An 11,904-nucleotide genomic window follows, 5' to 3' on the forward strand; every position below is an offset into this window, starting at 1 on the left:
TGGTTTGGGTTGGGAGGGACCTTAAAGCCCATCCAGTTCCACCCCATGCCATGGGCAGGGACACCTTCCACTAGACCAGGTTGCTCCAAGCCCCGTCCAACCTGCCCTTGGACACTTCCAGGCATGGGGCAGCCACAGCTTCTCTGGGCAACCTGTGCCAGGGCTGCACTATCCTCTTTTCCCCAGTATCCCATTTGACCCTGCCCTCTGGCACTGGAAGCCCTTCCCGGTGTCCCTGATCCCTGTTCCCAACTCTCTCTCGGAGACCCTTTGCTCCCCCCCTTCTCCCTCCGCCAGGGGGCGCTCGCGCTCCCACCTCCCTCTTCCCGGGTCTCAGGCGTCCGCGGCGCTGCCTGACAGAAACAGGCGTGGTGTGGGCGCGGCGCGGGTGCAGGCGCGCCGCGGGCAGCCCGGCGGCGCAGGGCCCGGGTCCTTCGCTCGGCCCGGCCCCGCTCGGCCCGAGATGGCGGCGAAAAACTTCCGCGTGAGCGACGGGGACTGGATCTGTCCCGACAAGAAGTGAGGGAACGGGAATGGGAGTGAGAACGGGAACGGGGAATGGGAACGGGAACGGGGACTGGATCTGTCCCGACAAGACGTGAGGGAACGGGAATGGGAATCAGAATGGGAACGAGAACGGGGAATGGGGAATGGGAACGGGAACTGGATCTGTCCCGATAAGAAGTGAGGGAATGGGAATGAGAATGGGAACGGGAACGGGGGATGGGAGAGGGAAATGAGGACTGGATGGGGGACGGGGAACGGGAACAGGACCAGGAACCGGGACGGAAACGGGACCGACCCACCGGGAATGGGGCAGAGGATGGGAACGAGACTGGGAATGGGGCAGGGAGCAGGAGCGGGGCAGGGGGAACCGCCGGCTCGGGGGTGTCACAGCCCTGACCAGGTAGGGACCGAGCAATTTCGCGTTGGGTTCGGGACAAATTGGGTTAAATTGGGCCACCCCCAGGGGTCCGAGCCCCCCGTGTGCCGTTCCCAGCGTTATTGATCCACTTCCTCGTGATCTGTCCCGTCCCAGGTGTGGGAATGTGAACTTCGCCAGGAGGACCAGCTGTAACAGATGCGGGAGAGGTGAGTGCCGGGACAGAGCCCTCCTCCCCCTGCACTGCCGCCCCCCTAAAACAGCGCTGAAACTTCCCCTTTAGCCCCGGACTGTCTGAGAGCCCTTTGTTCCCTTCCCTCCCCAGAGAAGACGACGGAGGCGAAGATGATGAAGGCGGGAGGGACAGAGATCGGGAAGACGCTGGCAGAGAAGAGTCGGGGGCTGTTCAGTGCCAACGACTGGCAGTGCAAAACGTATGGCCCCGACACCAAACACACCCTGGGGGGCTGTGAGTCCTTGTGCTGCTGATACCAGAGAGCAGACCCGCAGCAGGGGGGAAGCTGTGGGGGTGCCTCTCGTTGGCTGCACAGCACCTCAGTAATGTGGCAGCAAAAGGGTTTAAATGTCAGGACTGCACAGGTAACAGGACAAGTTTGTCCTTGATAAGCTGAGACAGCTTATAAGCTTCCCAGGTTTGGAGAGAATGTGGAGATTGGAGTAACACTCCCGTTGCAGGGCAAGGAGCTGCCTTCTGCATGAGTGCGGTGAGGCCCTGGCACAGGTTGCCCAGAGAAGCTGTGGCCGCCCCATCCCTGGAAATGTCCAAGGGCAGGTTGGACAGGGCTTGGAGCAACCTGGTCTAGTGGAAGGTGTCCCTGCCCATGGCAGGGAGTGGGGCTGGATAGGCTTTAATGTCCCCTCCAACCCAACCCAGTTGAGATTCCATGAAGTTCCCTAAATAATGAGCGGAGTTTGTCACACAGGTGAAGGCCTGGATGTTTCTCCAGGCCATCAACTGAAAAAATTAAGGTCTGTGTTAGAGAATGACAGTCAAACATTATTTGAAAGGTGCCTTCTGGGTGCTGTAAGAGGGAAATGCAGAGGTGGAAGCAGAGAACTACAGCTGTGCACTGGGGCATGACCACAGAGTGTGTCCAGAGAAGGGAACAGAGCTAGGGAAGGGTCTGGAGCACCAGGAACAGCTGAGGGAGCTGGGGAGGCTCAGCCTGGAGAAAAGGAGGCTGAGGGGGGACCTTCTCACTCTCTGCAACTCCCTGACAGGAGGGTGGAGCCGGTTGGGTTCGGGCTCTACTCCCAAGGAACAAGGGACAGGAAAAGAGGAAACAGCTTCAAGCTGTGCCAGGGATGGTCCAGGTTGGATATTGGGAAACTTTCTTCCTGGAAGGGGTTGTCCAGCCCTGGCACAGCTGCCCAGGACAGTGGTGGAGTCCCCATCCCTGGAGGGATTTAAAAGCTGTGTGGATGTGGCACTTGGCAACATGAGTCAGTGGTGGCCTTGGCAGTGCTGGGGAATGGTTGGGCTCGGACGGCTTTTCCAACCCGAACTATTCTGTGATTCCATGACCACTATTCCTATGGTAGCATTTTTGTTAACTCATCTGAAGTGTGGAAATAATGAGAAATTTTAATGCTTTCTTTGTAATCTTGTCTTTGGTCATGTGCCTGCCCACTTGCCTGGTGATTGCACATCTTTCCCCTGATTTGTCCAGTACAGTCACCTTCCAAAGTGTCTCATCACTTCACCTTTTTATTTCCAATCTGAAACAAAACGTTTCTTATTCCTGTTTTGTTCCTTTTTCCCTGAAGGTGTGGCAACGTGAACTGGGCCAGGAGATCAGAGTGTAACATGTGCAACACCCCAAAGTACGCCAAGCTAGAGGAGAGGACAGGTGAGATCTCTGTGGATTAAATCCTGAAATTACTGTTAGAAAATAGATTTGTAAATCAGAATGGAAGTTAAGTAATTTCACAGCTAGGTTCTTTGCCACGATAAGTTTTGGTGGTGTGTGAAGTGATGATTTCATGTGGAAAATCAAGGAATATTCAGCTTAAACCGCCTCCATGTTTGATTTTGATGCCAGGACATTTGGGAGCGATGTTTTATTCCTGTCCCAAAGGCCTGGGGTGTGTGTGATATCCATGTGCAGAGGGCTGGGCTGTCCCAGGGCAGGTTTGAGGCTCTGCAGATAAGGCTGTTATCTCCCCAGGAGGGCTGGTCACACCAGGACTCAGTTTCAGCTCCTCCTGCAGGAACATGAGCCCAGAGGTAACTGGAGCAGGATCTCCTTACAGCTCTCTGACACTGTTCCCTCTCCATGTGGGATCAGACAGGGGATTCAATGCACAGAGTGGAACAAGGCAGGGAACTTACTGCACAGAGTGGAACACAAATGCATAGAAAAAAATAGAAGCCTGGAGAAGAGCCCAGAGCTCATTATTCAAAAGGAAAAACAATATTTTAATATTCTTATTTATTTTTGTAGAAAGGGTAAATATTAAAGAATATAATTTAATTGTATTTCATATAATTATTGTGATGTGCAATTTATTAAAGTATTTATTAAATAATTTATTGAAGTGTTTAATAATTAAATTGATAAAATACTTCCAGTGGAAGTTGTTCCTGCCCAGGGCAGGGGGAAGGAATGAGAAGGTCTTTGGTCCCTCCCAGTCCAAACCAGTCTGGGATTCCCTGATACTTAGTATTTAATGAATTATTGGAGTTCTGCTTTCCTGCAGAGGACATTGGCAGACACGTGCAGGACACCCAGCACGTTACACACTCTAGCAGTAAATTACAAAGTCAGCTGAAATGACAATGAGCCCTTGGAATTTTCCACTCCATTGTGAAAAGAAACAGGAAAGGAACAGAAATATTCTTTAGGCAAATTTTGGCAGTTGTAGAACTCTGTGCAGCTGCATATACATATATATATATATATATGGAAATATACACACGCACTCCCCTTGTGTTCCTCTCACTCCTTTCCCAAGTTGGCTGCTCTGAGGTGAGATTCCAGTTTTTGAGGATGGTGCCCTTTATTCCCAGTCCTTGGAGACACTGCAGAGCCCTTTGGGAAGCTGGTTGCTTATCACAGCTGTAATCCTGAAATAGTTTTTATTCTTTTTCCATTCCTTTAAACGTTGTTGCTGCTGTGCTGGTTGTGTGTCTTAACCCATTTTCTCAATTAGGTTTCCGAGGAACTGTATTTAATAAACGTGTGTGGGAACAATTCATGTTCCTCCTGAGATCCTATTACGTCCTTGTGGCATATTTATAATTCCATGAAGGCTTCCAGAGCCTCTGTGGAAGTTTATGGGTTTGATGCAGCTGAATTTGGTGCAGCTCAAGAGATTGTCCTGTTTTATCCCTTTTTAAAGGTTATGGAGGAGGATTTAATGAACGGGAGAATGTGGAATATATAGAACGGGAAGAATCCGATGGAGAGTATGATGAGGTAAGAGAAGGTGCAGGGATTACTCTGGAGAGACACGTGTTGTGCCAGATGTTCAACAGTGTTTTCTAAGGATATTCCGTAAAATTAAAATATAAAATGTTCAGATTTCCATTCATCTTCTCTGTTGATTCTAATTGTCCCAAAGACAAGCATCTCTCTCTCTCTTTCTAAAAAGTTTCTTGTTGCTAATTGATGTTTCATGATCCTCCCCTTTCCCTTTGAGCAAGATCTTATTTTAAATTGATGTAAATTTTTTTCTCATTGAAGTTTTATCACGAAATGCAGTTGGTGATTATTTTTTGATTAAATCATATTCTGGTGGCATTAAAATGTTGCAGTTTGGACGCAAAAAGAAAAAGTACCGAGGGAAACCAGTGGGTCCTGCGTCCATCCTGAAGGAAGTGGAAGATAAGGAATCTGAAGGGGAGGATGAGGAGGATGAGGATGAAGATCTCTCCAAATATAAATTGGATGAGGTAGGATGGTTATTTTTAAATTAATTACTTTTTAATCATTATTATAGTGGGGAAGGTCTGGTCTGTATTTTTAGCTGTCTTTAGAGCAGCAGCCCTTGGAATAACAGTGCCCAAAGCTGCTGTAAAAGATGAGCACAAGCTCTACTTTGTTCTAAATACCTGCATCCAGAAATTTATAACTTCTTAAGTCATAAATTGTAAGCTTATCTGAGATCAGAATCCAAAATTCCAATGTCTTTATTTGGAACCTTTATGTGTGGTTACCATATATAGGGAATGCTCTTGAGTTTTCTTCTTAGGCTTTTAAAAGCACATCATTATAAAATGAAATAAAATATTCAGGGGTTTTTTTCATCTTTACTGAAATATATGAGCATCACTTATTGGGTTGTCCACATCTTCAGATAAGAGTCCTGCAGAAACATGTGCATATGGCTGTGTTTTGTACATCAGTCACCAAATTTTGCATGTGAAGCAAGTCTCTGGAGAATTGGCAGATTTGGTTAACTTTGGTTATAGATAAATATAGATAAATACAAAATATACATATATAAATAAAAAATATACATATAAAAATATAAAATATGCATGTGTAAATATAAAATAGGCATATATAAATAAAAATATACACATAGATATAGATATATATACAGAAATAAAAGTATATATATATATCTTTGGTTATTGATTTTGAGTCTGAAAACTCTTCCAGGCACTCATTTTTAAAGTGGTAAAAATGTTTTTTCATTAACTTTCAATAACAAAAAACGTGATTTCATGTGGGGGTTTTGCAGGGGTTTTATTACATTGAAACACAAATTTTCAGTCACTCCTTAAAATTTGGAGATCTAAATAAATTCAATTTAATTTTCAAAGGTTGGAAAGCACAAATAAACCATAGAATAAGTACAAACCGCTAAGCGAAGAAAAAATAAAGCCATTCCTGAAGTGTTTCTTGTCTGTGCCTTTCCCAGGATGAGGATGAGGACGATGCTGACCTGTCCAAGTACAACCTGGATGCCAGTGAGGAGGAGGACAGCACCAAGAAGAAGAAGCCCACCCGGCGCAGCCGCTCCAAGTCCCGCTCGTCCCACTCCCGCTCCTCCTCGCGCTCATCCTCTCACTCGAGCTCAAGGTCCAGGTCCAGGTAAACGGGTACAGGTCCAGGGTAACGCCAGGCAAAATGTCAGTATCTAACTTCCTTCTTTACTTGTTTTTCTTGATTGCCTTACAGTTGTAGTTAATGATGTGAATGATTCTGTGTACAGGATTTACGAAGGGGGGACGATGCTCTCTCTGCCCTCTGGGGAGGCTTTGTGGGTCTTGTTGCTTGTTGTAGTGAATTTAAGTTGATGTTTGATGAAATCCTCCAAATAATTTTAAAAATAGAACTTATTTTCAGGTTTTTGAGGCTTGTTGGCCATGTGTGGTTCAGTTGTTGAACAGAGGGTGGCACTGCTGGAGTGGGAGGATGTGGCAGAAGGGGCAGTGATGGTGCAGTCCAGGCAGGTTCAGTGAAAGGATGGAATTCCTGGGAATAAAGACAAGAAACTTGAACTCAGTTTGATGGCAAGTGACAAATCTTAAAGTACGGTGGTAATGTTGTCAGAACCTCTCCATCCTGGAATTGTTCCAGGCCAGGTTGGATGGGGCGTCGAGCTCCCTGGTTTAATGGAAGGTGTCCCTGCCCATGGCAGGGGGTGGGACGGGATGAGCTTTGAGTTCCCTCCCAATTCAAACCAATCTGGGATTCTCTAATAACACTGAAGGTTTATGTGGGACCACACAAAGCTCTGCTTAAGGCAGACTTAAGTTCTGTCATTACTCTTTACATTCAGTAATAAATGAACAGTTCAATCAGTGCTCTGTAAACATGTGATGGAAATCATGGTGTAGCTTTTGAGCTGCCCTGTAACTAATACAAGAAGAATCTGATAGGTTTAAGACCTAAAATATATACTAGCTCACAGGGTTATACATAAAATTCATATATATATAAAGTTCAAGTTTCTTCTAATCTTCCCAGGTTTTTAACTGCCCCTCTCTGCTCTCACTGCAAATGTGAAGTAAAAAGTAGTTCATCGTAAGATTTCAACTTCCTGTTGAATATTTTGCTTTTGACTGCAGTTAATGGAAATATCAGGGCCATTTGTGGATACTCCTCTGTGGTTTTAAAAGGATTTTAATGTATTTTCTAGTTAGCATGTGTTCACACTGCTTGCTAACCTGCCCAGTAAAGTGAGAAAGCCATGGTAACAGTATAAACTGAGAGATTAACAGCAAGTAGAATATGTTTTTCCTGATAATACTATTAGAATTTGATTGCAAAGCCTCCTTTTACAATGATTGCTGTGAGTCCTCTGCCATTGTTACATATCTCTTGTGTTTGTGCTTTAAAAAAAAATCCATCAGTGAAAAATTGGAATGTGGTTTTGGTCAGTTACAAGTCATGTTAGATCTGGCTGTGTTTTAGCCCCAAATTAACTACTAATTTTTAATGCAGGGGAAAATCTTTATGTAAATTAGAAGTTGATTACAAAATGCTTGTGAGAGCTGACTGGAGGAAAAATTGAGCTGGCCTTTCCTAATGCTCTTATCTGCTCTGCTTTTCAAAGAAACTGATGGTTTTCCAATTAAGGCACAAATTAAGGCACTGACTTCATGAAATAATTAATAGATAAGCAGTTATTTCTTTTTTCCAAGTAACTGCAATCCTGTTTAATTGTTGTGCTTTGTTTTAGGAAACACAATCTAAAGCTGACTTTATAAATATTTAATACATCATCTTACTATGTTAAGGTGTCTGGTTTAAAATGTGCTGTGGTGATATGGGGGGGCAGGAAGAAATTGTCACCTTAGCAACTCAAACTGTGTTGCTGCATCATGTCTCTGCTCAGAGAGCAGTTACTCTGCTAAATGCAAGTCAGACACTGGAAAAAAATCTTCCATGTTGTTGCAGGTCCCATTCAAGGAGTTCTTCCAGTTCCAGATCAAGATCTCGTTCCAGTTCCAGAGAACAGTCTAGATCTCGTGGGTCGAAATCCAGGTGAATGAGGTACCGCTCTCTCCTTGCAGAGAGGAAAGGGCAGAAGGACCAACCTTGTTGAGTTCATCGTAAAGTTGTGCTGGTCAGAGAAACATTAACTTGTTTTTATCTTGGAAGTCAGAATCCCTGGGGTCTCTGCACGAGGCTGTTGCCACCACAGATGTGTTTGTGGAGAAGGCGAGGTTTTGGTGGAAGAGGTTAAGTCTAGCCTAAGCCAGCCGAGCGGACGCCACAGATCTGCAGTGTGGAGGAAGAAGGATTTGAGTGCCTGGTCCTGCTCCAGGCATTTTGGGTGCTTTTATTGTTTCCACTTTGGCTGCTTGGTGTGGAAGAGAGTTAGAAATTGCACTGTACTTGTGGTGTTGTGTTTAGTGCTAATTCCATACCTTCCACGAGGCACTGCGGCCGTCATCCTTATAAACTTGGGGGTTGTGTGAAAGGGTTGATGGCAAATGCTGTGAGGAGCTGAGAGCAATTAGAGCTGAGTTCAGTAGAGCTGTCACTGAGCTGTGCAGGGCAGAGTAACAGGAGCACACTGGAGGTGTCCTTGCACATTGGCAGAACATTCCCTGTGTGATGGATGAAGAACTGTCCCTTTTCCATGCACGCAGAGAGAGAATCCCAAAACTCTAAAGGAAGCTTGAGTTGGGAAGAAGGATCACAAATGGTGCAACCATCCTTTGGTGGCAGGAGCGTGCTGTGGATTGTCATGTGAGGGTCAGCACAGGATGGAATCTGTGCTTTTGGGAAGAGGAAAAGGGTCCCTGTGCCCCCACTGGAGGCTGAAGGGGCTGCTCAGCTGAGCTGGGTTGTTTGAGGTGCCACATGGCCATTTACAGAGTGTCCCCAGCACATTAGCTTGGCATTTTAGGTATTTTATGTCATTTTGAAAGGACAGTTTAGGACTTTTTAGCTCTTACTTTTTCCACAAGTGGTTTTTTCCTTGTTTTTTTTTTTTTTTTTTGAAAGCCAAAGTGATTTTTGAGTACTGTAAGTGAAGATGGTTCATTTTAATTTTTTTTAATGTCAAAATTACTGTATTCTAAGACCTTTTTTAAAATATTTTTACTATATTCTAAAAGGCTTTTTACATTATTTTGGTGGAGGAAGATTTCAATCTCTACACAGATTTATTCTGAGATTTGTAAATATACTTTCTAAATTTTTCACTGTTTTAGTCAAATCTCCAGTGTGAAATATCCATTAAGATATGAAATGAAACAGGATTAAATGAGCTTTAGATCTCGGGGTTTTTTTCGCTTTCTGAATTTAACTGCTGAGGAAGGTCCTTACAGAGGCAGTTTCCTGGCCCAGTCTCCCAATGCTTTTTTTGTCAGAATGGGTCATTTTGGTGAATGCTGGGAAAAGCTTTGCAAACCAGTGGTGGCCCATTTATCAAGAAAGACTATTTAGCAAAATTTATTCAGGAAAGTACCTGGCGGAAGTTTTATTGGCAGAACTCAGGAGTAAGTATGGAAGCCCCCCCATTTGCTTTACAGAGCACTGGTGTAGAGTAGTGAATGTTCATGAAAACTGTCTCTGTCTGTTCTTTCTTTGTGCTTTCTCTGTGATACCAGAATTAAATCTGATTTATTTCTTAATCAATAAAGATCCAGCTCCAGGTCCTACAGGGGGTCTTCCACCCCAAGGAAAAGATCTTACTCAAGCTCTCGCTCCTCATCCTCCCCCGAGAGAGGCAAGAAGAGAAGCCGCTCTAGATCCTCTTCATCTGGTGATCGCAAAAAAAGACGATCGAGATCACGGTCACCCGAAAGGTTTGGGTTTATGTAGAATAAGAATGGGTGTATTGAAATGTGTGATTTTTTATTTTATTTATTCTGAAGGACTGAAATTCACTGGGAAGGAATTGAATCTAATCAGTTATTCTGAGAGTAAAAATAGCTTTCTCACTTCCCCTACTCTTACTTCTTGTTAAACCCTCTGTAATTGTTTTTTTTAATTATTTTTCCCCCCCTCCAATGAAATTCCTCCTGGTAGGAGCATGTTCCGTAGAAAGACCTGGCTTACCCTTCTTTCAGTGTGTGAAAGTGTTACTGTGTACATTATTGAATTATTTTCATAAGTAAATATTGCATTTAGAAATTGTATTCTACTCTCAGTATTAAACTTAGACTTTTAGTATTAAATTAGTGGCTTAAAGTTACTCAATAAGGCCCCTATCAGATATACTTGGCTTCCAGCTATTGTAGGATACAGACTGCTCAGAGTAGATGCCAAAATTCATTTCCACTTATTTCTTTGCATGCTTTCTCCATTTGTATCTTGCAGACGCCGCAGATCATCCTCCGGATCCTCCCATTCTGGTTCCCGTACAAGTTCTAAAAAGAAATAATGTATTAAAGCTCACATTTACAAAAAAAACCACCAAAATTCCAGTCAGTGCATGAGACATTTTTAAGAAGTTGGTGTCTTACTTGGTCAGAAGTGCTAAATCTGCTAGTAGAGGTGCATGTCTGTCCTTGCTTTCTGGCAAACTGCAGCTTTGTTCATCCATGATCCAAAACGTGAGGTAGCATTTTAAGCCATAAACTCCCCCAGTGGAGGCGGGAGGTTCTGTGGTGTGAGAGGGGGGAAGATTATTACTTTTAAAGATCAGTTTCTCCATTTCTGGCTCCCTCAGATGTAGGAGCAGGTTGGGAATGTCCTGATCCCACTCTGCTCCTGGACTAAAGCCATGTGAGGAGAACCCCCTGAGCTTTGTGTAGCCGCCTCCGGAGCGTGCGATGGAGCTCCCATGGGACCACAGCATAGGGTAGGGCTGGAGTCACCTGGGGACAGTGTGAGGGCTTAGGGCTAAGATTTGTTCTTGTTCCATGTTGAAGTACCAGTGTAGATGGACACCCCTCTCTAGCAATGCTCAGTGCAAAGCAGCTCTTAGACCCCCCCAGTCCATCATGATTCCGTAGAGGGAATTTAGCCTTCATTCGTGGGAAGCGAGGATGTTGGAGATAGAAGTTCTTTGCTGCAGCCAGCAAAGGCCCTGTTGGCTGTGGTGGTTTCCTAACCCTGGACTCCGTGATCCTTTTACAAATGGATTATTTAGGATCTGGTCCTGCCATGGAGGAGTTTGGAACTAGCTCCTTGGAATCAAGGGAAGCTTCCGCAGGCCGTATGTAAAATTCCCTTTTGGGCTGACTAAAATTTTCAAGGTATCTCAATTTTATTTTTCTTTCAAAAAATGAGAATGAATAAACTGTGTAGAAGGTTCTGGCTTCTTAAATGTGTTCTTCATCAATCATTCTTTTTTCCTGCAACATAATTTATGGCTTAAAATGCTTTGTGGAATCCATTTTAGTATAAAACTTGGTTTCTCTTGAGCTCCGTTTGGTTAAGAAAGGTTTAAGTCTTCAGTGCCATCACAAGGTAAGTATGGTGAGGAAAATTCGTTTTAAGCAAACAAAGAGCAATATATCTGCATTTATTTCAGTAGTAAAACTCCTAAACCCAGATTTGCTGCTTTTTTCAGTAAACTGCACAGAAACAAACGGAGCAACATTTAAAAACTCCATTCTGCTCTTTTTTCCTTTTTTTTTTTTTTTTTGAGACGTCTTTTGGACTGGTCTAGAAGCGAAATGTTTTTGGTGTAGGAGTATTTTGGTAATCTTTTTGCAGAAAAAAAAATGCAGTTTCTTTAATGCTTTCTTTTCTCTCTAATTTTGATGCTAAACGTGTGTAGGTTGCACAAGAGCAGATTAGTCTGTAACTGTGCCTCTGACTTCAACGTCCAACTACTAAAGTGTACAACTCAGATCAAGTAGACGCTCTGTTGTTAGCATTGGGGTTTTCTTGTGCTTTGTATTCCAATTGTTGCTGTACTTAACAGATGAGGGGGGTTAAAGTTAGCAACTCATAGGCCACAGGCAAAGGAGAACAATGGGTTCATTTGGCTTAGAGAATGTGTAAGGCAAAATGATGCTGTAGACAAGTGTAAATAAAACCTGTGAGTCAACTGTGCTGCGAGTGCTTTGTCTTGGGGGGACACACACACCCTCATTGTCACCCTGCACTGGCAGGGACTCCATGACTGGAGTCCCACTT

At 44.2% G+C, this 11,904-nt stretch overlaps 1 protein-coding gene across 1 annotated transcript; it reads left to right on the top strand.

The window, feature by feature from the left end:
* Nucleotides 1-421: 421 nt before the first annotated feature.
* Nucleotides 422-11,820, top strand: ZRANB2 (zinc finger RANBP2-type containing 2). Its single transcript, XM_027651573.1, has 10 exons — nucleotides 422-519; nucleotides 1,040-1,092; nucleotides 1,209-1,317; nucleotides 2,672-2,754; nucleotides 4,247-4,323; nucleotides 4,662-4,799; nucleotides 5,774-5,946; nucleotides 7,759-7,845; nucleotides 9,456-9,620; nucleotides 10,135-11,820. The coding sequence occupies exons 1-10, from the start codon at nucleotides 464-466 to the stop codon at nucleotides 10,196-10,198; spliced, it is 1,005 nt and encodes a 334-aa protein (XP_027507374.1). The 5' UTR covers nucleotides 422-463; the 3' UTR covers nucleotides 10,199-11,820.
* The last annotated feature ends 84 nt before the right edge of the window (nucleotides 11,821-11,904 follow it).

This window comes from Corapipo altera, unplaced genomic scaffold, assembly GCF_003945725.1.
Source record: "Corapipo altera isolate COAL_440 unplaced genomic scaffold, ASM394572v1 57, whole genome shotgun sequence".
NCBI classification, from domain to species: domain Eukaryota; kingdom Metazoa; phylum Chordata; class Aves; order Passeriformes; family Pipridae; genus Corapipo; species Corapipo altera.

Excerpts from the sequence above, each read along its gene's own strand:
- ZRANB2 (XM_027651573.1), top strand. The coding sequence starts at position 464 with ATGGCGGCGAAAAACTTCCGCGTGAGCGACGGGGACTGGATCTGTCCC. Across the intron at positions 4,324-4,661 it reads CCGATGGAGAGTATGATGAG|TTTGGACGCAAAAAGAAAAA; the intron begins GTAAGAGAAGGT and ends AAAATGTTGCAG. Across the intron at positions 7,846-9,455 it reads TCTCGTGGGTCGAAATCCAG|ATCCAGCTCCAGGTCCTACA; the intron begins GTGAATGAGGTA and ends TAATCAATAAAG.